Below are 27,109 nucleotides of genomic sequence, written 5' to 3' on the forward strand. Positions count from 1 at the left end.
TCCGACAATGCAGTAATAACCAACAAGTAATCTAACCTAACAATTCCACAACTACTACCTTATACACACACACAAGTGTAAAGGGATGAAGAATATGTACATAAAGATATATGAATGAGTGGTGGTACAGAACGGCATGGCAAGATGCAGTAGATGGTATAGAGTACGGTATATACATATGAGATGAGTACTGTAGGGTATGTAAACATAAAGTGGCATAGTTTAAAGTGGCTAGTGGTACATGTATTACATAAAGATGGCAAGATGCAGTAGATGATATAGAGTACAGTATATACATATGAGATGGGTAATGTAGGGTATGTAAACATTATATTAAGTGGCATTGTTTAAAGTGGCTAGTGGTACATTTTTACATAATTTCCATCAATTCCCATTTTTAAAGTGGCTGGAGTTGAGTCAGTATGTTGGCAGCGGCCGCTAAATGTTAGTGGTGGCTGTTTAACAGTCTGATGGCCTTGAGATAGAAGCTGTTTTTCAGTCTCTCGGTCCCTGCTTTGATGCACCTGTACTGACCTCGCCTTCTGGATGATAGCGGGGTGAACAGGCAGTGGCTTGGGTGGTTGTTGTCCTTGATGATCTTTATGGCCTTCCTGTGACATCGGGTGGTGTAGGTGTCCTGGAGGGCAGGTAGTTTGCCCCCGGTGATGCGTTCTGCAGACCTCACTACCCTCTGGAGAGCCTTACGGTTGTGGGCGGAGCAGTTGCCGTACCAGGCGGTGATACAGCCCGACAGGATGCTCTCGATTGTGCATCTGTAGAAGTTTGTGAGTGCTTTTGGTGACAAGCCGAATTTCTTCAGCCTCCTGAGGTTGAAGAGGCGCTGCTGCGCCTTCTTCACAACGCTGTCTGTGTGGGTGGACCAATTCAGTTTGTCCGTGATGTGTACACCGAGGAACTTAAAACTTTCCACCTTCTCCACTACTGACCCGTCGATGTGGATAGGGGGGTGCTCCCTCTGCTGTTTCCTGAAGTCCACAATCATCTCCTTTGTTTTGTTGACGTTGAGTGTGAGGTTATTTTCCTGACACCACACTCCGAGGGCCCTCACCTCCTCCCTGTAGGCCGTCTCGTCGTTGTTGGTAATCAAGCCTACCACTGTAGTGTCATCCGCAAACTTGATGATTGAGTTGGAGGCGTGCATGGCCACGCAGTCGTGGGTGAACAGGGAGTACAGGAGAGGGCTCAGAACACACCCTTGTGGGGCCCCAGTGTTGAGGATCAGCGGGGTGGAGATGTTGTTACCTACCCTCACCACCTGGGGGCGGCCCGTCAGGAAGTCCAGGACCCAGTTGCACAGGGCGGGGTCGAGACCCAGGGTCTCGAGCTTGATGACGAGTTTGGAGGGTACTATGGTGTTAAATGCTGAGCTGTAATCGATGAACAGCATTCTCACATGGGTATTCCTCTTGTCCAGATGGGTTAGGGCAGTGTGCAGTGTGGTTGTGATTGCGTCGTCTGTGGACCTATTGGGTCGGTAAGCAAATTGGAGTGGGTCTAGGGTGTCCGGTAGGGTGGAGGTGATATGGTCCTTGACTAGTCTCTCAAAGCACTTCATGATGACGGAAGTGAGTGCTACAGGGCGGTAGTCGCTTAGCTCAGTTACCTTAGCTTTCTTGGGAACAGGAACAATGGTGGCCCTCTTGAAGCATGTGGGAACAGCAGACTGGGATAAGGATTGATTGAATATGTCCGTAAACACACCAGCCAGCTGGTCTGCGCATGCTCTGAGGACGCGGCTGGGAATGCCGTCTGGGCCTGCAGCCTTGCGAGGATTAACACGTTTAAATGTTTTACTCACCTCGGCTGCAGTGAAGGAGAGCCCGCAGGTTTTGGTAGGGGGCCGTGTCAGTGGCACTGTATTGTCCTCAAAGCGGGCAAAAAAGTTGTTTAGCCTGTCTGGGAGCAAGACATCCTGGTCCGCAACGGGGCTGGTTTTCTTTTTGTAATCCGTGATTGACTGTAGACCCTGCCACATACCTCTTGTGTCTGAGCTGTTGAATTGCGACTCGATTTTGTCTCTGTACTGGGACTTAGCCTGTTTGATTGCCTTGCGGAGAGAATAGCTACACTGTTTGTATTCGGTCATGCTTCCGGTCACCTTGCCCTGGTTAAAAGCAGTGGTTCGCGCTTTCAGTTTCACGCGAATGCTGCCGTCAATCCACGGTTTCTGGTTTGGGAATGTTTTAATCGTTGCTGTGGGTACGACATCGTCAATGCACTTCCTAATGAACTCGCTCACCGAATCAGCATATTCGTCAATATTGTTGTTGGACGCAATGCGGAACATATTCCAATCCGCGTGATCGAAGCAGTCTTGAAGCGTGGATTCAGATTGGTCGGACCAGCGTTGAACAGACCTGAGCGCGGGAGCTTGTTGTTTTAGTTTCTGTTTGTAGGCTGGAATCAACAAAATGGAGTCGTGGTCAGCTTTTCCGAAAGGGGGGCGGGGGAGGGCCTTATATGCGTCGCGGAAATTAGTATAACAATGATCTAGGGTTTTTCCAGCCCTGGTAGCACAATCGATATGCTGATAGAATTTAGGGAGTTTTGTTTTTAGATTAGCCTTGTTAAAATCCCCAGCTACGATGAATGCAGCCTCAGGGTGTGTGGTTTCCAGTTTACAAAGAGTCAGATAAAGTTCGTTCAGGGCCATCGATGTGTCTGCTTGGGGGGGAATATATACGGCTGTGATTATGATTGAAGAGAATTCCCTTGGTAGATAATGCGGTCGACATTTGATTGTGAGGAGTTCTAGATCAGGTGAACAGAATGACTTGAGTTCCTGTGTGTTGTTATGATGATCACACCACGTCTCGTTAATCATAAGGCATACCCCCCCGCCCCTCTTCTTACCAGAAAGATGTTTGTTTCTGTCGGCGCGATGCATGAAGAAACCAGCTGGCTGCACCGACTCCGTTAGCGTCTCTTGAGTTAGCCATGTTTCCGTGAAGCAGAGCACGTTGCAATCCCTGATGTCTCTCTGGAATGCTACCCGTGCTCGGATTTCATCAACCTTATTGTCAAGAGACTGGACATTGGCGAGTAGTATGCTAGGGAGTGGAGCGCGATGTGCCCGTCTCCGAAGCCTGACCACGAGACCGCCTCGTTTGCCCCTTTTACGGCGTCGCACAGGGTCGCCGGCTGGGATCAGATCCATTGTATTGGGTGGAAGGCAAAACACTGGATCCGTTTCGGGAAAGTCATATTCCTGGTAGGAACGATGATGAGTTGACGTTAATCGTATATTCAGTAGTTCCTCCCGACTGTATGTAATGAAACCTAAGATTACCTGGGGTACCGATGTAAGAAATAACACATAAAAAAACAAAATACTGCATATTTTCCAAGGAACGCGAAGCGAGGCGGCCATCTCTTTTCGGCGCCGGAAGTTCCGGAATGGAATAGGTTATACGACCTGTATGATTACTTTAATTTTGTCAGTTCCACCACCTCAACATTGCTAACTTTAAACAGGGTTAAATATAATGTTGTAGTAAAGTTCAGCTTCAGTCCACACTATCAGAAGTCCCAAAACATATCTTCGGTCTCAGCTAGATAAGCTAGCGTTAGCGACAGACACGAAACCCATCAAATACACTTGCTGGAAATAAACACTTGTCTTAATATCATGACTTGTATCGACATTCTTTGCTTGCTCATTCACTATATACTGTTATAACTCTGACACCCAATAGCTTAAGGGTGCTGAACGCTAGCTTATTAGCATTAGCCAACCTTTATGTTGGGAGAGACTAGCTAGTTAGTCTTATTTTACTTATTTTCCACCATAATTTGCAAATAAATTCATTAAAAATCCTACAATGTGATTTTCAGTTTTTTTTTCTTCTCATTTTGTCTGTCATAGTTGAAGTGTACCTATGATGAAAATTACAGGCCTCTCTCATCTTTTTAAGTGGGAGAACTTGCACAATTGGTGGCTGACTAAATACTTTTTTGCCCCACTGTATGTGTGTTCGAAGCACTTCATCACCGGTAAGTCGCTAGCTAACACTTGTTTGTATCTAACTAGCTATGTGTATTGTCTGTGTAAACCTGGAAATTACACCAAGTAGGTATAGATATCACCATAGGCTACTTTGGGCCATTTGGTAGGGTTATCTCCCCAGCTGGTCTACGGCAAGTTGAAAGCACATACAGTGGCTTTGGAAAGTATTCAGACCCTTAGATTTTTTCACATTGTTAGGTCACAGCCTTATTCTAAAATGTATTAAATTGTTTTTTCCCCCTCATCAATCTACACAAATACCCCATAAAAAATGTAAATATCACATTTACATAAGTATTCAAACCCTTTACTCAGTACTTTGTTGAAGCACCTTTGACAGCGATTACAGCCTCAAGTCTTCTTGGGTATGTTGCTACAAGCTTGGCACACGTGTATTTGGGGAGTTTCTGCCATTCTTCTCTACAGATCCTCTCAAGCTCTGTCAGGTTGGATGGGGAGCGTTGCTGCACAGTTATTTTCAGGTTTCTCCAGAGATGTTCGATCGGGTTCAAGTCTGGACTCTGGCTGGGCCACTGAAGGACATTTGGAGACTTGTCCTGAAGACACTCCTGCGTTGTCTTGGCTGTGTGCTTAGGGTCATTGTCCTGTTGGAAGGTGAACCTTCGCCCCAGTCTGAGGTCCTGAGCACTCTGGAACAAGTTTTCATCAAGGATCTCACTGTACTTTGCTCCGTTCATCTTTGCCTCGATCCTGACTAGTCTCCCAGTCCCTGCCACTGAAAAACATCCCCACAGCATGATGCTGCCATCACCGTGCTTCACAGTAGGGATGGTGCCAGGTTTCCTCCAGACGTGATGCCTGGCATTCAGGCCAAAGAGTTCAATCTTGGTTTCATCAGACAAGAGAATTTTGTTTCTCATGGTCTGAGAGTCTTTAGGTGTCTTTTGGCAAACTCCCAAGTGGGCTGTCATGTGCCTTTTCCTGCGGAGTGGCTTCACTCTACCATAAAGGCCTGATTGGTGGAGTGCTGCAGAGATGGTTGTCCTTCTGGAAGGTTCTCCCATCTCTACAGAGGAACTCTAGAGCTCTGTCAGAGTGACCATCGGGTTCTTGGTCACCTCCCTGACCAAGACCCTTCTCCCCTGATTGCTCAGTTTGGCCACGCGGCCAGCTCTAGGAAGAGTCTTGGGGGTTCCAAACTTCTTCCATTTAAGAATGATGGAGGCCACTGTGTCTCGGAGCTCTACGGACAATTCCTTTGACCTCATGCCTTGGTTTTTGCTCTGAAATGCACTGTCAATTGTGGGACCTTACATAGACAGGTGTGTGCCTTTCCAAATCATGTCCAATGAATTGAATTTATAACAGGTGGATTCCAATCAAGTTGTAGGAACATATCAAGGATGATCAATGGAAACAGGATGCACCTGAGCTCAATTTCGTGTCTCATAGCAAAGGGTCTGAAGACTTATGTAAATGTGGCATTTTAGTTTTTTGCAAAAATTTATAAAAACCTATTTTCGCTTTGTCATTAAGGGGTATTGTGTATAGATTGATGAGGCATTTAAAAAAAAAATCAATTTTAGAATAAGGCTGTAACATAACAAAATGTGGAAAAAGTCAAGGGGTCTAAATACTTTCCGAAGGCACTGTATAGGCAAGCCAACCAGATTAAACTTTTCTAAGTACCTAGACCGTTCAAAGGGCAGGCGAAGACGGGAAGTAGTTACGCGACATATCTAAGACTAGCGAATTAGATCGAGATGAACTTCTCTCGCTAGCCAGCCAGCTAACGTCAGCTAACCGGCGAAAACACTAAGGGTAAACAAACAGTGACATAAGTATAATGTGGCAGCTTTACTGTCAGTGTTAGCAGGTCGGGTAACAAATTAGAGTGGTAGAATAAGTATCATGCAAATAATTTGTTGTTGTGACTGCCAAGTGTGTTAATAACGACACGTGAAGCTGCTGAAAACATTTCTTGAAATGACGAAGCGTCACTAGTTATCTTAGGATGACACCAAAGTTAGGCTAATTACATGGGAGTAACGGGAGTACCCTACGGCTGTACCCTACTCGAGGGGCGTGGCACGTTAAGCCACGCCTCGCTGTGTGTATCTACAAGGCGAGCTCTGTTGTCGAGTAGAAAGAACGTCATTTGCCCCCTAGTGGTCATATGCAATCGGATGCAGTAGGACCATATTTTGCATTGTGAATTCACATGGAACGATAAGAAAAATGCATACGATTCTAAACGGGGAAAACCGATAAATAAATTGCTGTTTAAATAAATAAAAATTCTCCACTTGTCACATCCTTATTTAGAAAACGAAAGCAGTGGCCATATGGGCCGCACAGCAGCGGCTTGGTTCATTGTCACACAGGCACGCACTCGCTAGCACTGTTACATAACAGGCAGCCCACATCCCTGCTGCCTGCTGCCTCTCTTGGTCAGAAGATTAAGAGGCTGTTAAAAAGAATTGCTATGGCTCTCTGAGAGGATTATTTCACACTTTCAGCTCACCAAACACACATACACACGGATACACACACACACACAGTCACTCAAACACAAGTACGTTCACACACACATCCGTCATTCCTCTAGCTGAGACCGACGCCACATCTGACCCACATCTACCACATTGTGTGTGTGTGTGTGTGTGTCCAGCCAAGCCCTTAGCTGCTTGTATTCTGGGATTACAATACATTTGTATTTCTAAATAAAGTCTCTCACACTAATCTTCTGGTTAACATTCATTGGTGCCATTGCCAAGTCTTAAACCCCAAAACAATGTTTAGTGGCATTTTCAACTGACTAAATAATCATCCTCTATTTTTGGGAGATATCATTCTGCCTGAAACAGGGCTCAGCGCTGCCTGCAACAGAGCGCATTGACTGACTGCACATACTAGCTCACTGGAAATATGAAATCTGAAGCATATTGAACTTCATGCTAAAATGTGATTATGACTTTAGAAGTATGTGCAGTGACTGGACACAGAAGGCCACAGATAAGACCAAACCTGAAACAAATTGAATATTAAGCCTAAAAGTATGTGTATTTCCCTATGCAAAGTATGGATAAGAGACCCGTCTCAACTGAACAAGCTTCATCAAAATGACAACACTGAAAAGTCTCTCAGCTCCATGTTGACCTGTTTTCTATTGAAGCTACTGTAGATCAAATCAAATTTCATTTGTCACATGCGCCGAATACAACAACCTTACAGTGAAATGCTTACTTACAAGCCCTTATTAACCAACAAGGCAGTTTTAAGAAAAATAAGTGTTAAGATGATGCAACCATAGTGAAAGACAAAACATATACAGTGGGGCAAAAAAGTATTTAGTCAGCCACCAATTGTGCAAGTTCTCCCACTTAAAAAGATGAGAGAGGCCTGTAATTTTCATCATAGGTACACTTCAACTATGACAGACAAAATGAGAAAGAAAAAAAACAGAAAATCACATTGTAGGATTTTTAATGAATTTATTTGCAAATTATGGTGGAAAATAAGTATTAGGTCACCTACAAACAAGCAAGATTTCTGTCTCTCACAGACCTGTAACTTCTTCTTTAAGAGGCTCCTCTGTCCTCCACTCGTTACCTGTATTAATGGCACCTGTTTGAACTTGTTATCAGTATAAAAGACACCTGTCCACAACCTCAAACAGTCACACTCCAAACTCCACTATGGCCAAGACCAAAGAGCTGTCAAAGGACACCAGAAACAAAATTGTAGACCTGCACCAGGCTGGGAATACTGAATCTGCAATAGGTAAGCAGCTTGGTTTGAAGAAATCAACTGTGGGAGCAATTATTAGGAAATGGAAGACATACAAGACCACTGATAATCTCCCTCGATCTGGGGCTCCACGCAAGATCTCACCCCGTGGGGTCAAAATGATCACAAGAACGGTGAGCAAAAATCCCAGAACCACACGGGGGGACCTAGTGAATGACCTGCAGAGAGCTGGGACCAAAGTAACAAAGCCTACCATCAGTAACACACTACTCCGCCAGGGACTCAAATCCTGCAGTGCCAGACGTGTCCCCCTGCTTAAGCCAGTACATGTCCAGGCCCGTCTGAAGTTTGCTAGAGAGCATTTGGATGATCCAGAAGAAGATTGGGAGAATGTCATATGGTCAGATGAAACCAAAATAGAACTTTTTTGGTAAAAACTCAACTCGTCGTGTTTGGAGGACAAAGAATGCTGAGTTGCATCCAAAGAACACCATACCTACTGTGAAGCATGGGGGTGGAAACATCATGCTTTGGGGCTGTTTTTCTGCAAAGGGACCAGGACGACTGATCCGTGTAAAGGAAAGAATGAATGGGGCCATGTATCGTGAGATTTTGAGTGAAAACCTCCTTCCATCAGCAAGGGCATTGAAGATGAAACGTGGCTGGGTCTTTCAGCATGACAATGATCCCAAACACACCGCCCGGGCAACGAAGGAGTGGCTTCGTAAGAAGCATTTCAAGGTCCTGGAGTGGCCTAGCCAGTCTCCAGATCTCAACCCCATAGAAAATCTTTGCAGGGAGTTGAAAGTCCGTGTTGTCCAGCAACAGCCCCAAAACATCACTGCTCTAGAGGAGATCTGCATGGAGGAATGGGCCAAAATACCAGCAACAGTGTGTGAAAACCTTGTGAAGACTTACAGAAAACATTTGACCTCTGTCATTGCCAACAAAGGGTATATAACAAAGTATTGAGAAACTTTTGTTATTGACCAAATACTTATTTTCCACCATAATTTGCAAATATATTAATTAAAAATCATACAATGTAATTTTCTGGATTTTTTTTCTCATTTTGTCTGTCATAGTTGAAGTGTACCTATGATGAAAATTACAGGCCTCTCTCATCTTTTTAAGTGGGAGAACTTGCACAATTGGTGGCTGACTAAATACTTTTTTGCCCCACTGTAGCAGCAACAGCATCTCTACTCTCTCTTCTCTGCATAGAGGGGTGCTGTGCATCTCAGAATTCTTAGCAAATTCCATAGCATTTGGTGAAATAAGGCACATTTCTACTCAATAGCCCATCAGTGGCCATTCAATCACATATCTTACCGCCACTGCCTCCAGAATCTGCTTGATGACATGGGCAGCATCTCTCTCACTGTAGTACCCTCTCTCCACGATCCTAAAAGGGCAGAAAGAGACTAACGGTCAAACACAGTCAAAACGTTACACAGAGTTCAAATAGCCCACTTTGGAAGAGAGTGGTCCCTCAACTCTGTAGTGAGGGAAAATAATAGAGCCGGGACGATACCAGTACCGCATTACTCGTTAGTATTGTGGCAAGGAAACAAAACACGAAGCGAGTTGAATTTATTCAGGGAAAACAGCCCAAATGTTGGGAACAAACATTATGTTGTCATCCAGAGTCACATTTAATTATTTTCCAAGCTACAGCACACAGTATTTTACAAACAGCAGGTTTTTAAAGGACCAAATAGTGTGCTTTGTGTTTTCATTTTTGCCATGGAAGAAATATTGCGATACTGGTATTGTGGGGTATTTGCTCCAACCACAGTGTTCTAATTCGTTTCCTGGCAACAGTGTTGGTGAGGGCCATTACAAATGTAATTTTCTATTCCATTTATGCTCTACATCTCAATAACTCCTGTGTCATAAATTGCTGCTAATGACAAAGCAGGCAAATGGAACGGGGGGACTGACTGAGGCCACTGATTCCACCTCTGGCCCCGCCGAAGTGAAACCAATTTCAGCAGGGATATGGGGTGGAGACGGGGTCGTAAGGGGGGTATATTTTGGGCGTAAGCACCTGTCAAAGAGTTCCCCTCCAGTCACCAGCTCCAAGATGAGGGCGATGTCTGTCTCTGTCTCAAAGATCTCCTTCAGGCGGATCTGAGGTCCAAAACCACAGGTAGAGGGGAAGACGAGATTGAGAACTCGCCCAAAAATGTTGACAAAGACATAATAAAAAACATTCATGTTACTAAAGAAGTCACCATTAATGTTCATTTAGTTCACATTCTTAGAAACGTTTCTTTTTTTTAACAATACAACATATCAAAAAACATTGAAGTTGCTAGTATCCTACAATAAGGCACCACTATTGTTCATGTCATGGTCTGAGAAAAGATACAATTTTAATGTTTTTTCAGCGGTGTCTGGGATAAAATAAAGTGAACTCTTACAATATTCGGGTGGGAAAGTCGCAGCAGGACACCAATTTCAGTCCGCACTATTTTCTTGTCGATCTGAAATGGGAAGAATGAGAATGAGAGCCCCATTATGATACTGTCAGTATAACTATAAAATGGCCGATGGACTCACAGTCTTCTTGAGGACCTTTGCAGCATAGGGCTTCTGTGTCTTCTTCTCCTCAGTGCGAAACACCACTGACGTGGCCCCCCTAGGAAGAAGATAAATCAGTCAACGACTATGATCATACGGTTCTCTCCACAGTGCAATGATTCAGCATTTTATCTCAAGTTCGACTCATGAACTGCTTGTGAATCATTATTTGAGTGTAAGTATAATGTCATTTGCTCATCAACGTAACATTCATAAGCTGACATCCATCTCAACCATTACAATAACAACTCCACGGTGAACCATTAGATGCAGAATCCATCTACGCGCTTATTGCTAACATTGCTAAGTAAAACCCGTTGTGGAGGAAAACATGCAGGGAAAGAAAGCATTTCAAAGCCATGACACGATTACATGAGAGGGCAGAGGGTAGCACTAAGTATGAGCTGAAACCGTGGGTAATCTGTTAATACGTGATTGGGCTGTCTCGTGTTGTCTGTTGCTTTTCAATCTACTTGGAAATCTAGAGATAATGCCCTGGCCCAACGTATATCGTCATTATTTCGAACTAGGGAACGCAGTAGTAGCAGAAGACACAGCAGCAGCTGAGCTGTGGGTTGCCTGGGACAACTGGAGCACCACATGTATCTTGGTTCACTTGAACAGTCTATATGACCTCACACATACAGATGGTTATGTGTTTTGGTGCTCTATCTATATGATATAGGTTCATCAGTAGAGTCCCACTGTTTCATATCTGTATTTTGGCATATCTCAACATTGAAAGATTATTTTTTTTTTTATCAATGCGTGTTCAAATTCAATTGAGCCGTTGAAGAATTATGGGCCTTTGGAGCAATAGTATTTTCTCGGGATTTACTAATCCCTTCGATACCGGTATACCATCTTCAAGTGAGCTATCAATATGTACATGTGTACAATCATTACTATTCAATACCGTCAGCAAAACTGGTATTTTGGTCAATTAGAATCGGATGTCGATTGTGTAAAACTGAACTAGGTCGTTATTAAGAGGGCGGTCAGAATAAAACCACACAGTGGAATACGGAGGGAGTACTGGCAGCAGCCAGCAGCTATCTAATCTGGGACTTCCCCTCAGTAGTATCCCTATGGGGGCACTCAGCATTTGCCCTGCTTAGGAAATTATTCTCCGTTTCTCCAGCAGTCCGGCTAGTGCTAATACAATCCAGGCATAATCATCCCCCAGCCCTCTCGACACCACTCTCATAGCTGTAGGGTCTCCTTGGCAACTCTCCTCGAAAAGTAGACCCCTAACAACTGTGCACACCCTTATATGGGGAGGCTGGGGGAAGCTGAGAGTAAGTTGTGTATGTTTACGTGCATGAAGCAAGTACCAGTGGCTGAACTGGCCTATTGTTTCCGATCGATCTACCGACTGTAGATAGATCCTCAAATGTCGATCACAGATGATTCATTCAGTAAACGTCTGTATCTGAGTCAATATGCGCTGTTGGTGTTCAATTGTTACTGCTTAATTCTAGCAAACAGTGGCCTACTTTAAGTAATGACCATATTATTTGATTTGGATCTAGTGTGATGTGTTTGAGTCCTCTAAAGGGACGTATGGGCAGCTTTTTGAAAGCTTGGTATACAGTTTGTTATACCACTGACAGTGAGATCTCTCCCTTCAGTCTCACACAGAACTCCCGAAGTGACAAAATGGGTGCCTGTCCATTATACATGCAGTTGCAGGTGAGGAGAAGAGAACGGTTAATACATTTAAGTGTGGCGTGAAATAAGGTTTAATATAAAGGCACAGGTGCATTGGTGGTTCATTCTGACGCATTCACCTGTTCCACGGTATAACCAACGGAAATATTACACCTGATTCACATTATATGGCCAACCCTAACTGCACTGTGCTGTTTCAGACAGTCTCTCACACACTGTCCCAGCAACTGCTGCGGATGTGTAACCAGGCCAGCCCAGTACAGCTCTGCTTGGCATGGATTATAGTGTGAATTAGCAATTACAGTGAGCCGTTTTTTTTTTGTCAGAACCATGGACATGGTGGGATATCGTTGTTTACGCCTGCTGACGAATGTCTTCATCAAACGCATGAATACCCAGAAGGGCTCCAATTGCCACTCCATCTGTCAGTCAGACCCCCAAACGTCAACAGACCACTGACACCCACTCCAAGTGACAAATATTGACATGTTGACATTGTCAATCTGGATGTGATGTAAGAGTGTACTTAAGCCAGACTCATGTGGATGGAGGGGAGGGGTCAGACATAGTGGGAGATTCAATATAAAGCCTCTGAAAATGGTGCGTAACACCTGTTTCCTCCATACTTGCACTAATCCCTTCACGTTTCACTGTTGTCCAGTGCTAGGCCATGTGTTGCCCCCATTACAATGAGAGGCCATATCCATAGCAAACACAGTGGGCTGGTTACCCCCCTGACAGAGTGAAGATCATGTATTGACACATGTTGATTGTGTCTTGGCATCATGTTAGTAGGCTACTTATGAGGTGAGATGATGGGAGAGAAATTGTCACTTGTTAACAGGAGGAGCTGTCCATGGTGCTGAACTATGCATGCAATTGATTCCTTTTACTGAACTGGTCTAAAATATGTGTTCTGTCTGTCCTGTCAGAGAATCAAACCTAATCCATGTGATATACACAGTAGATAAATAATGAAATTGTAAACATGGTAATTCAAAATGTACACTTTAGCTATAGCCATAATGTAATGAAATACTACATCCCATTGGATGAAATTCCACTGATATGTTTTTCTGCAGTAGTTATGAATGCTGGTGGTATTTACTGTATGCATTGGAGTCAATAAAGGCACAGACTACAGTACTCTACCTTCCCAGTTCTGGGCCCATGGTGTAAAATTCATCCATGGAGACATCTCGGCGCGAGCCATCGACCCAGTATTCCACCGGGGTGGCACCAGAGCGTGAGGTTGGCATGTTGATGTTGGCCAATCACACAACACACAGGATTCCTGAGGAGCGCAAAGCCCAAACTCACACTACTTGCCCTCTTTTTAAGATTAAAACGTAATTCTCCGTTTAAGTAGAAGGAAGAGAATGCATTAGTCCTGTGTTGTTGAGTTCCCCCACGCCAAAGCATACGAGAGATAACTAGTCTTTGGTTAACTACTCTCACCGTTATATTAAGTCAAAGATCAAAGATAATCCGGATGTTTACGTTTCCAGTAAAGCAGCGAAATATATAGTCAGCTCCGATATCAAAATCCTGCAGGCTTCGCTTTACATCTCACGCGTAGTCACTATGCTATGTTACACATTACAAAAAATACCCATTATTATTATATTATTGCAATATATCGACACATTTTCATTCGCGCATTCATAACTATCCTTTACTCGAAGTTTACTGTGTCATATCCAAATGTGTCGCAGCTTCCATCAGGCCTCCCTGTGTGAGTGCCCGAATCCATAAACCTAGTAGCCTAGTTTGTTCTTCTGCAGCACAATCTCACCCACGACAGCTCACTCATTAAAACATTACTATATCATGCAACGAAGCACCTCAATTGTCCATGATATCAGCAATAGCGTCTGAGGTTCGTGACAAAGAATATTCCATGGTCCGAGGTAGAAAGCTTTATGGCACTAATTAAATCATGATCCGTCAATATGTTTATGTAGTTGCTGTCCCACAATTTGGCAAATATAGATTTCGTCTCGCGGCTGATGCAAGCTGCACTATTGGTCTTTATGAACGCCTATCCAATGATCTGCACGCTATACAATATTTGGTCTTTCTTTCATCCTCGGTTTGGGTTGGGTGGGTGGGTGGGTGGTGGCGGTTAGGCTGGTGTTGGGGGGCTAGAGGGAATCTGTAATCTCAGCTCCACGCCCTCCACAGATTTCTTCCAATCAGTTGCATTCACAGCAAACACAATCTACGGTGCAATTGGAAGTCAAAACAGTCAATCAAAACCATGTTATTATGCGTGTATCCCACATGTAAAGCCTTGGTCCACATATGGCATTGTATTGGGTATATGCAACCTTACATTTCAACGAGCAGACCATTCTGAAAATACTCGACTGATTTTGGATGTCAACAATGCTGGCAATGTCTTTTAATTAACTGATGTGTGGAGGAACCCCATGTCTAATATTTGTATTCATTATCTTTACTAGAAAGGGGTGAAATTATAGAGTAATAGTCTGATTGTTTCATGTACTAATCATGTTCTGCTGTGTACGGTATGCATGCTGAGTTCGGCAATATGGACACTTCCCCGCATCAACTCGGTGGTTATTATAGGTCGTTATCAATATGGTGTAGAGCGTTCGATTTGACTGCTGGGGGGCAAGGATAACTCCAGCTCCGCTAAAACCATTGACAACTACTTGCTGTTTTCGAGGGGATTGCTGAATACATTTGATAACTATTTGGTTTTAATATCATCACCTCTTGAAGTGCATAGTCAGAAAGACACATTAACGATTATTCCACATTTAGCTCTATCATCAGAGTTATACAGCAAGTAGCTGCATGCTTTTCATGATCAATTAACATACTAGAAATAAACAATAACGCACGACGGGTATGCAGGGTTGGAGAGTAACGGATTACATCCGTTACATGTAAGGGATTAAAAAAACGGTAACAGTAATCCGTTACATTACCAGCAAAAATATTGTAATCAGATTACAGATACTTTTGAAAAACTAGATGATTACTTAGAGGATTACTTTTAAATTGAGAAAGGAGGTTGCGAAAAAAATCTTGGACACTTCTCTTTTTTTCAACATTGAAAAAGGGCGCAAATGTAAGTTTGTGCCACCTGAGCGAGTGTGACCAGAAGTCAGAGACAACTATGATGAAACACCAAATGGGTTTGATGGATCGCGGGAAAATAGCAGGAATATGCTTTTGTAGGCTACAGTCCAAGCTATGTCTTCGAATGGTACGACTACTGTTGGTATCCAAAGATTATCCAACTTGAATAAACGCTTGAAGGTAAGAATGACAGCAGTGGTGAATGACAGCAGTGGTGAATGACAGCAGTGGTGAATGACAGCAGTGGTGAATGACAGCAGTGGTGAATGACAGCAGTGGTGTAGTCTACGGCGATACGGACATCACTTATTATTGCTATCTACATAGCTCATTGATGCGAATCACACTGCTGCTCTCATTTAGCTACGTATTTGCGCCTTATTGATTGTGGTTGTTGTGGATGGTTGTTCACAAACCTAAATGTGTATTTGAACCCAATAATTGTTGATTTCAAGAAGTTTAAACTGCCTATCAATCATTGTTTATGAAACCAGTGGACAGTCAGCCAGTGAAAAATGCTCTCTTGCCACAGCTGCACAGTGCGGATCTCAGTCTATGGAATAGAAGTGTGGCTTTTATTGCTAAATTAAGGACTTAAAGGGGCAATCTGTAGTTGCTACATCCATTTTTGGACTTATTTTTGGAATTATATATACACTACAGTTCAAAAGTTTGGGGTCACTTAGAAATGTCCTTGTTTTTGAAAGAAAAGCACATTTTTTGTCCATTAAAATAACACAAAAATGATCAGAAATACAGTGTAGACATTGTTAATGTTGTAAATGACTATTGTAGCTAGAAACGACAGATTTTTTATGGAATTAACGATTACAAGCATACCCATAAAATACTGCAGCCAACTCTATGCTTGAAAATATGGAGATTGATACTCAGTAATGTGTTGTATTGGATTTGCCCCAAACATACTGTAACACTTTGTATCCAGGACAAAAAGTTGTATTGCTTTGCCACATTTTTTGCAGTATTACTTTAGTGCCTTGTTGCAAACAGGATGCATGTTTTGGAATAGTTTTATTCTGTACAGGCTTCCTTCTTTTCACTCTGTCAATTGGGTTAGTATGGTTCACCAATCAGCAGGGCCTTGATGGGCTCGTCAACAGTAACAATGGGTGGTGTGGGACCATCAAGTGACATCCTAAAAAAATATTTAGGGATGTCCCCAGAACTAGCTGGGAACTAGACAAAAATCTCCAGGGGACTATGACAGAACTTCCTATGTTTTAAATGTCATTGGACACAGGAAGGTTCTTGTAACATTCCCATGAAACGTGTCTAGAACATTAATGTCTTATATTCTGAGAACATGACAACCATGTTCTATGTTTGGTGTGACGTTGATGGAATATTCTCCTAACCCTCAGAAAACTGGACAACATTAATATTGCATATTCTGAGAATGTTAACCTTATTCTGGGTAAGTTCTGTTTGACATTGAGGGAATCTTCTCCTAACTCTAACACCAAAACATGCTAAATAGGTTCTCCGGAGGTTTTGCTAACATACATAGAATGTTCCCATAACTAACTGGAAACTGGACACTCAAACATCAGGGGAACATTACGGGTATCATTGCAAAAACATTCTCTCTCCCTAGAATTGTTGTAACTCGCATTATTATCCTGTTGAAATGCAGTCTTACCTTTTATGCCATGAGCACCCTCATTGCCAAAACTGTGCAGCATCATTTCAACTGAATCCAGACCATTTTCATTCCATTCAGAGCTTTTTACATTGTTCAGACTGTATTATCGCCTCTCCGAGGTTCCTGGCTGAAATGTGATGGATTAAACATTGAGTTGTCGCTCTTCATTCACAGGCTGGGTGTAGGTGACTATGCTCTGTTTTTCTTTCTGACTCTGGAGAGAAAATCATGGAAACATTCATGTGACTTTCGTTTTGCAAATGGTCATTTCCCAAGTCAAAGGACAGGACTCAGGAGCACCAACATGTGAAGTTCTTAGGAGCAATTCAAATTGGGTGTCAAATGAAAGCTGAGTATATTTGGGGGAAATTAAGGCATAGATACATTTTTCAACCCTTTTCCATCATAAAAATGAGGAACAAGTAATGGCTTTGATTTCTGGTCAAACAAATGGAAAAGGGGTCTTAAAAAACATAGACTAGAAAAAGTCTTAAAAGGTATTTTTATCTAAAAGGACCCATGAGCACCAACATAACATCCGCTAAACATGTGTATGTGACCAATACGATTTGATATGATGTTCATAGTAGTATGTCAAATTAGGTGTCAAAGCCATATTTTTGCTAAATTAAGCACAGTGCTGTTGTTTCCGGAAAGCACCAGGAAGCAACAGCGAAATAAGACGGCAACAACCAGGTAGGAACTTGGTAATTACCCATTGATAGTTGGTTTGTAGTAGTGATATAAAGAGTACTGAATTATCCTGGTTGTTATGTAGGAACAACTATTTGTTACTGAAGAACTATCAATAATTGTCACGCCCTGACCTTAGAGATCCTTTTTATGTCTCTATTTTGGTTTGGTCAGGGCGTGAGTTGGGGTGGGCATTCTATGTTTTGTGTTTCTATGATTTTCTATTTCTATGTTTTGACAGCTGTCTATCGTTGTCTCTGATTGGGAACCATACTTAGGTAGCTCTTTTTTCCACCTATGTTTGTGGGACGTTGACTTTGTTTAGGGCACATAGCCTTTGAGCTTCACGGTTAGTTTTTTTGTAGTGTCGCCCTGAGAAGCGTGTTAGCTGTCCGATGCCACCTGTGCCAGTTCCTCGTACTCGTCCTGAAATGTGTGTTAAAGTTCCAGAACAATTGATGCCGGCTATACACACCAGGTCTCCAGTGTATCTTTACAACCCAGTATGTCCTGTGCCAACTCCTCGCACTCTCCCTCAAGTGCGCTTTTCCAGTCAGGTGTGTCCTGTTCCTGCTCCTCGCACTCTCCCTCAAGTGTGTGTCCCCAGTCAGGTCCGTCCTGTTCCTCTTCCTCGCACTCGCCCTGAGGTGCGTGTCATCAGCCCAGTGCCACCTGTACCGGTCCCACGCATCAGGTCTCCAGTGCTCTTCCACAGTCCAGTACGTCCTGTGCCTCCTCTCCGCACTCGCCCTGAGGTGCATGTCATCAGCCCGGTGCCACCTATACCGGTCCCACGCATCAGATCTCCAGTGCGCCTCCACAGTCCAGTACGTCCTGTGCCTCCTCTCCGCACTCACCCTGAGGTGCATGTCATCAGCCCGGTACCACCTGTACCGGTCCCACGCATCAGGTCTCCAGTGCGCCTCCACAGTCCAGTACGTCCTGTGCCTCTTCCCCGCACTCGCCCTAAGGTGCGTGTCATCAGCCCGGTGCCACCGGTACCAGTCCCACGCATCAGGCCTCCAGTGCGCCTCCACAGTCCAGAGCTTCCGGCGACAGTTCCCGGTCCGGAGCTTCCGGTGACAGTTCCCGGTCCGGAGCTTCCAGCGACAGTTCCCGGTCCGGAGCGGCCCGTCGTTGGAGGTTCTGGACCGCGGCCCGTCGTTGGATGTTACGGACCGCGGCCCGTCGCCGGAAGCTCCGGACCGGGAACTGTCGCCGGAACCTCCAGCGACGGTCTGCGGTCCGGAACCTCCAGCGACGGTCCGGAGCCTTCAGCAGGGGTTCTCAGTCCAGAGCCTCCGGCGATGATCTACGGTCCGGTTCCTCCGGCGACGATCCAGAGCCTCCGGCGACGATCCACGGTCCGGGGCCTCCGGCGACGATCCACGGTCCGGGGCCTCCGGCGACGATCCACGGTCCGTGGCCTCCGGCGACGATCCACGGTCCGGGGCCTCTGGCGACGATCCACGGTCCGGAGCTTCCAGCGATGCGCTTCGCACCGGAGCCGCCCCCGACGCCCTACGTCATCCATCATAGATGCCCATCCGGACCCTCCCCTATTGAGTCAGGTTTTGCGGTCGGAGTCTGCACCTTTGGGGGGGGGGGGGTACTGTCACGCCCTGACCATAGTAAGCTGTTTTTCTCTGTGTCGGTTGGGGCGTGATAGTGACTAGGGTGGGTCATCTAGGTGTTTGTATGTCTATGTTGGCCTGATATGGTTCCCAATCAGAGACAGCTGTTTATCGTTGTCTCTGATTGGGGATCATATTTAGGTAGCCATTTCCCCATTGTTAGTTGTGGGATCTTGTCTACAGTAAGTTGCCTTTGTGCACTCCAGTAGCTTCACGTTTTGTTTGTTCTTTATTGTTTGGTTTTGTGAGTTGCTCTTTATTAAAATTATGTGGAACTCTATGCACGCTGCGCCTTGCTCTCATCATTACGACGAACGTGACATGTACTTGGAACCTTCACATGCTGAATGTGGGCCATTCGTTCCTTTTGTATCTTTGCTTGTAGCTGGGTAGTTGCCTCTTGTTTCAGTTTATTTTCCAATTACTTTCCTGTCGTTACCCAGTTACTGTATTTAAGTTGAAAAAAAGATGTACCTTACCTGTTACTCCGTGATTCGTTTCACTATATGTTCAGGGCCTACAGTGCGTTCGGAAAGAATTCTGACCCCTTGACTTTTTACACATTTTGTTACATTACAGCCTTCTTCTAAAATTGATTAAATTGGGTTTTTTTCTTCATTAATCTACACACAATACCCCATAATGACAAAGCAAAAACTGTTTTTTTGGTAACTGTATAAAAAAAAGAAGGAACTATTACATTTACACAAGTATTCAGACCCTTTACTGAAGCACCATTGGCAGCGATTACAGCCTTTCTTGGGTTTTCTTGGGTATGATGCTACAAGCTTGACACACCTGTATCTGGGGAGTTTCTCCCATTCTTCTCTGCAGATCCTCTCACGCTCTGTTAGGTTGAATGGGGAGTGGGGAGTGTCGCTGCACAGCTATTTTGAAGTCTCTTCAGAGATGTTCAATAGTGTTCAAGTCCGGGCTCTGGCTGGGCCACTCAAGGACATTCAGAGACTTGTCCCAAAGCCACTCCTGTATTGTCTTGGCTGTGTGCATAGGATCGTTGTCCAGTCTGATGTCCTGAGCGCTCTGGAGCAGGTTTTCATCAAGGATCTCTCGGGACTTTGCTCCATTCATCTTTCCCTAGATTATGGAAAGTCTACCAGTCCCTGCCGCTGAAAAACATCCCCACAGCATGATGCTGCCACCACCATGCTTCACATTAGGAATGGTGCCAGATTTCCTCCAGATGTGACACTTGGCTTTCAGGCCAAAGAGTTCAATCTTGGTTTCATCAGACCAGAGAATCTTGTTTCTTGTGTCTTTTAGGTGCCTTTTTGCAAACTCCTTACGGGTTCTCATATGCCTTTTACTGAGTTGTGGCTTCCACTCTACCATAAAGGCCTGATTGGTGGAGTGCTGCAGAGATGGTTGTCCTTCTGGAAGTTTCTCCCATCTCCACAGAGGAACTCTAAGAGCTCTGTCGGGTTCTTGGTCACCTCCCTAACCAAGGCCCTTCTCCCACGATTGCTCAGTTTGGCCGGGTGTCCAGCAAAACACAAACTGGGGAGAGACACCGGGACAGAGAGAGAGAGAGAGAATCAGTCACTCAAGAGCTCTCAGTGATAAATATGAGATCAGTACAAGTGATGAGGTAGTATATGTCTATCGGTGTAAGGTTAGTGTAGAGATTGTACTGTACCTTCACATAGGACCTGAGATGGTGTTCCAGTCCCTCCTCGTGGGCTACGATATGAACCATCACTCTGGAACAGGAGGAACAGCCAGTATAACTCCTAGCTAACAACATCGTTATAATATTGTTGTTGTGTTATTATAATATAATATTGCGCGGGAAGGAATACGGACACAATGTGAACACTAGAGGTCGACCAGGGGCCGATTTCAAGTTTTCATAACAATCGGAAATCGGTATTTTTGTGTGCCGATTTGCCGATATTTTTTTATATTTTTTTTACACCTTTATTTAATCTTTATTTAAGGAACAAACGAGGCAGAACGACAGATTTTTAACCTTGTCAGCTCGGGGGATCCAATCTTGCATTGATTACATTGCACTCCACGAGGAGCCTGCCTGTTAGCGAATGCAGTAAGCTAAGGTAAGTTGCTAGCTAGCATTAAACTTATCTTATAAAAAACAATCAATCAATGACTGTCATTGCTCCAATGTGTACTTAACCATAAACATCAATGCCTTTCTTAAAATCAATACACAAGTATATATTTTTAAACCCCATATTTAGCTAAAAGAAATCCAGGTTAGCAGGCAATTGTAACGGGCTTCCTCCTCCTCTTCATACGAAGAGGAGGAGTAGTGATTCGACCAAACTGCAGCGGGTTGTGAATACATAATGATTTAATAAACAAAACTGAAGAACACGACGAACACTTGAATAATTACAAAACAAATAAACGAATGTAGACAGACCTGGACCCGAACTTACATACAACGTGAAGAACGCATGAACCAGGAAACAGACTACATAAAACGAACGAACAAACAAAAACCGGAACAGTCCCGTGTGGCGTAACATACAGACACTGACACAGGAGACAATCACCCACAAACAAACAGTGAGAACAACCTACCTTAATATGACTCTCAATCAGAGGAAACGTCAAACACCTGCCTCTAATTGAGAGCCATACCAGGCAACCCAAAACCAACATAGAAACAGAAAACATAGACTGCCCACCCAAAACTCACGCCCTGACCATCAAACACATACAAAACAACAGAAAACAGGTCAGGAACGTGACAGAACCCCCCCCTCAAGGTGCGAACTCCGGGCGCACCCCTAAAACTCAAGGGGAGGGTCTGGGTGGGCATCTGTCCGCGGTGGCGGCTCCGGCGGTGGACAAGGACACCACTCCACCATTGTCTTTGTCCCCCTCCTTAGCGTCCTTTGAGTGGCGACCCTCGCCCCCGACCATGGTCCAGGAACCTTCACTAAGGCCCCTCCTACATAGAGGAGACAGCTCAGGACAGAGAGGTAGCTCAGTACAGAGAGGTAGCTCAGGACAGAGAGGTAGCTCAGGACAGAGAGGTAGCTCAGGACAGAGAGGTAGCTCAGGACAGAGAGGTAGCTCCGGACAGAGAGGTAGCTCCGGACAGAGGGATAGCTTAGGACAGAGGGACAACTCTGTACTAATGGCAGCTCCGGACTGGGTGGCAGCTCCGGACTGGGTGGCAGCTCCGGACTGGGTGGCAGCTCCGGACTGAGTGGCAGCTCCGGACTGAGTGGCAGCTCCGGACTGAGTGGCAGCTCCGGACTGAGTGGCAGCTCATGACTGTAGGGCAGCTCATGACTGTAGGGCAGCTCATGACTGTAGGGCAGCTCATGACTGTAGGGCAGCTCATGACTGTAGGGCAGCTCATGACTGTAGGGCCGCTCATGACTGTAGGGCCGCTCATGACTGTAGGGCCGCTCATGACTGGAGGGCCGCTCATGACTGGAGGGCAGCTCATGACTGGAGGGCAGCTCATGACTGTAGGGCAGCTCATGACTGAAGGGCAGCTCATGACTGTAGGGCAGCTCATGACTGTAGGGCAGCTCATGACTGTAGGGCAGCTCCTGACTGTAGGGCAGCTCTGGCAGCTCCTGACTGGCTGGCGGCTCTGGCAGCTCCTGACTGGCTGGCGGCTCTGTCAGCTCCTGACTGGCTGGTGGCTCTGGCAGCTCCTGACTGGCTGGCGGCTCTGGCAGCTCCTGACTGGCTGGCGGCTCTGGCAGCTCCTGACTGGCTGGCGGCTCTGGCAGCTCCTGACTGACGGACGGCTCTGGCAGCTCCTGACTGACGGACGGCTCTAATGGCTCGGGACAGACGGGCGGCTCTAATGGCTCGTGGCAGACAGATGGCTCAGAAGGCGCTGGGCAGACGGATGGCTCAGAAGGCGCTGGGCAGACGGATGGCTCAGAAGGCGCTGGGCAGACGGATGGCTCAGACGGCGCTGGGCAGACGGATGGCTCAGACGGCGCTGGGCAGACGGATGGCTCAGACGGCGCTGGGCAGACAGATGGCTCAGACGGAGCTGGGCAGACAGGCAGTGCAGAAGGCGTTGGGCAGACGGCCGACTCTGCCCTGCTGAGGCGCACAGTAGGCCTGGTGCGTGGTGCCGGAACTGGAGGTACCGGGATGACGGCACGCACTTCAAGGCTAGTGCGGGGAGCAGGGACAGGGCACACTGACCTCTCGAAGCGCACTATAGGCCTGGTGCGTGGTACCGGAACTGGAGGTATCGGGCTGAGGGCACGCACCTCAGGGCGAGTGCGGGGAGAAGGAACAGTGCGTACAGGGCTCTGGAGACGCACAGGTGGCTTAGTGCGTGGTGCCGGAACTGGAGGCACTGGGCTGGAGACACGCACCATAGGGAGAGTGCGTGAAGGAGGAACAGGGCTCTGGAAACGCACCGGATGCCTGGTGCGTGGTGTAGGCACTGGTGGTACTGGGCTGGGGCGGGGAGGTAGCGCCGGAAATACCGGACCGTGTAGGCGTACTGGCTCCCTTGAGCACTGAACCTGCCCAACCTTACCTGGTTGTATGCTCCCCGTCGCCTGACCAGTGCAGGGAGGTGGAATAACCCGCACCGGGCTATGTAGGCGAACCGGGGACACCATGCGTAAGGCTGGTGCCATGTAAGCCGGCCCAAGGAGACGTACTGGTGGCCAGATATGTAGAGCCGGCTTCATGGCACTTGGCTCAATGCTCAATCTAGCCCTACCAGTGCGGGGAGGTGGAATAACCCGCACCGGGCTATGCACACGTACAGGAGACACCGTGCGCTCTACTGCGTAACACGGTGTCTGCCCGTACTCCCGCTCTCCACGGTTAGCCTGGGAAGTGGGCGCAGGTCTCCTACCTGCCCTAGACCCACTACCTCTTAGCCCCCCCCCAAGAAATTTTTGGGTTGTACTTGCGGGCTTTTCGGGCTTCCGTGCTAGACACGTCCCCTCGTAACGCCGGTTCCTCTCTCCGGTTTCCTCCGCTCTCCGAGCTGCCTCCAGCTGTTCCCATGGGCGGCGATTCACCTCAACTTTAGCCCATGGTCCTTTTCCTTCCATGATTTCCTCCCAAGACCATAAATCCTGCTTCGTGCGCTGTCCGTTAACCCGCTGCTTGATCTGGGTTTGGTGGGTGATTCTGTAACGGGCATCCTCCTCCTCTTCATATGAAGAGGAGGAGTAGTGATTCGACCAAACTGCAGCGGGTTGTGAATACATAATGATTTAATAAACAAAACTGAAGAACACGACGAACACTTGAATAATTACAAAACAAATAAACGAATGTAGACAGACCTGGACCCGAACTTACATACAACGTGAAGAACGCATGAACCAGGAAACAGACTACATAAAACGAACGAACAAACAAAAACCGGAACAGTCCCGTGTGGCGTAACATACAGACACTGACACAGGAGACAATCACCCACAAACAAACAGTGAGAACAACCTACCTTAATATGACTCTCAATCAGAGGAAACGTCAAACACCTGCCTCTAATTGAGAGCCATACCAGGCAACCCAAAACCAACATAGAAACAGAAAACATAGACTGCCCACCCAAAACTCACGCCCTGACCATCAAACACATACAAAACAACAGAAAACAGGTCAGGAACGTGACAGCAATATTAACCAGGTGAAATTGTGTCATTTCTCTTGCGTTCATTGCACGCAGAGTCGGGGTACATGCAACAGTTTGGGCCGCCTGGCTCTTTGCGAACTAATTTGCCAGAACTTTACGTAATTATGACAACATTGAAGGTTGTGCAATGTAACAGGAATATTTAGACTCATGGATGCCATCCGTTAGATAAAATACGGAACGGAATAAACGTTTTGTTTTCGAGGTGATAGTTTCCGGATTAGTCAAAGGTATATGGTTTAGAGAGAAATAGTCGACGCGTTATAATTCCTGTAATAACTTGCGGCTGAATTTGAAAAGGGTTCCTTCGTTATTTTACCGTTCATGTCTTCCATAGAGAATGTCTTGATCTACTTCAAATAAGGTCTGTGTTTCGTGCAGGCTTAAACCGCCTCGACGTTTTGATACCCGTGTAAATCTCACTAGGATAAGGTAACGTTTGTCAACATATTTTCATAAATCCACTCTACAATTTTTTTTGTCTTCGCTTATATTTAGCCAATATTGATCAGAGTTACCTTGTCCTATGGATATCTACACAGTTATAAAATTGGCACGGTGATGTAAGCCTACACGAAACACAGACCTTATTTTAAGTGAATCTAAAAATATCCTATGGAATAAATGAAGGAACCGCTTTTCAGATTTTGCTAGGTGTCATGGGAATTATGACTCGCACTTTGGTTGTCAATTCTTACCATGCCCATTATTAAAATAGGATTTCCTGCATATAGAAATTAAAGTTTTTGTTTTCAACATTCATCACAGGTAACTTAAAGTCTATTTTTATTCAAACAGTTGAGAGTATTTGTCTCCTAAGCAGACTCTTCAGTATCATTGTCACTTCAGAGCTGTGTGCGTGTGTGTATTTATGTATTCTATTAAGTTAAAATAAAAGTGTCCATTGTTTATTCAGTATTGTTGCAATTGTCATTATTACAAAAATGTGTGTGTGTGTATGATATATATATATATATTTTTTTTTAATAAATCGGCCGATTAATCTATCGGCTTTTTTTGTCCTCCAATAATCGGTATCGGTATCGGCATTGAAAAATCATAATCGGTCGACCTCTAGTGAACACGGTAGAGACATTTAAATGTCGGTGTTTGAAATTCCATGATCAAAATACAAAAACGGCATTAATGTCAAGTCTAGACACAGCCTTGATCATTTGGTGAGTTGGCTAACGATGGCTAACGCGATAGAAGTGACGAAGGCTAACAAGTTGGGTTCGGGTTCGCGACCATGCCCCAATGAATTAAAAGATACTCATGTTTGTTGTCTTTTATGTCTCAGCTCGGAGCCTAGGAGACGGCTGGCACTGTTCCTTAATAGTCTGCGGCACTGGTTTTCTTGACAATCGCATAGCATTCTTTAGTGGGCTTGGCGTTTCTGATAGTGACTTCCTCTCCCGGGTGCCCGTATCTCGGCTGAGTCTGAGTTTCTGGACGCTGAGATGGTTTGGGTTGTTGGTCGGGTCGAATGTCTTCTGGCCCCAGTGCGCTCTGTTGCCAGTTATGGGAGGCTACTCAAAGAAAGAGGGCAACCAGGTTGTGTGGGTATCCCCCCACCACCTGTGTCTGCCTTGGTTTAGCACCGCTTGCCCTCTGTGATTTGGTCCTACATAGACTTTCGAGACCAGGCTAGCTAACAAGCGCTGCATAGCATGCTAGCCAGATTAGCTAACTCACCAAGGCAAGCTAGCTACTAGTAGCTATTCCTGCCTTCCAACGGTGGAGTTGCTTGAGTAGCTCTCTTGTTTAGAATGTGTAGCGTTAGATTGCTTGGTTATTGTAAACAGACTGTGCTAAGCTAGCTAGCCTTGCTTAGACTTAAGAGCCTCCTGGCTAACGTCGGCTCGAATGCATAACTTCAGGTGAATGAAGCTTTTTAGCGTTCCCACAGCGCTATGGCAACCCCATTCCTATTTTCAATACCTGGAGTTGGAGGGAGTAGACAAAGCGGGGCTTGCGTGCTCCCGCGACGAGGAAGTAGCCCCCGAGCAGCTGTGCCGCTCCACTGTGACGACAGTGCCCGCATGTTTTGTTACAGCAAACGGGGTACAACGTCAGCCATTGCCAGAGCCCTCTGTGCTCATCAGGGGGCTGGGTCTCATGTAGGCTGTACAGTCTCACGGACGCACAACGTGTGTTGGACGCTTGTCCATGTTTACTGCCCCTCTGGTACCCCGCGTTCCATGTTGTAAACGGGGTTCAAGGGGTATATCAATCTCCCCATGTTGGGAGTAATAAATTGGATGATTCACTCTCTGTCCAAAAGGGGGCACCCTTCCCACATACTGGAATTCATCGCTGATTTCTGCCTGTAGCTCACTAGTCCTTATGAGGTGTCTAGTGACACAGGTAATGGGCCCTGTAGGTGA

The 27,109-nt window shown here is 45.6% G+C and overlaps 1 protein-coding gene across 1 annotated transcript in view; it reads right to left on the reverse strand.

The window, feature by feature from the left end:
* The window catches only part of LOC139540777 (calcium/calmodulin-dependent protein kinase type IV-like), a 35,472-nt gene extending 21,372 nt beyond the window's left edge, over positions 1–14,100 (reverse strand). Inside the window, exons 1-5 of the mRNA XM_071344734.1 lie at positions 13,148–14,100; positions 10,304–10,382; positions 10,165–10,227; positions 9,789–9,871; positions 9,071–9,143 (exon numbers count right to left, since the gene is read on the reverse strand). Of these exons, the coding sequence (XP_071200835.1) occupies positions 9,071–9,143; positions 9,789–9,871; positions 10,165–10,227; positions 10,304–10,382; positions 13,148–13,254 (405 nt within the window). The 5' untranslated portion in view covers positions 13,255–14,100. The remainder of the gene's footprint in view (positions 1–9,070; positions 9,144–9,788; positions 9,872–10,164; positions 10,228–10,303; positions 10,383–13,147) is intronic.
* Between the last annotated feature and the right edge of the window lie 13,009 nt (positions 14,101–27,109).

Source organism: Salvelinus alpinus, chromosome 16 (genome assembly GCF_045679555.1).
Source record: "Salvelinus alpinus chromosome 16, SLU_Salpinus.1, whole genome shotgun sequence".
In the NCBI taxonomy this organism is placed as follows: domain Eukaryota; kingdom Metazoa; phylum Chordata; class Actinopteri; order Salmoniformes; family Salmonidae; genus Salvelinus; species Salvelinus alpinus.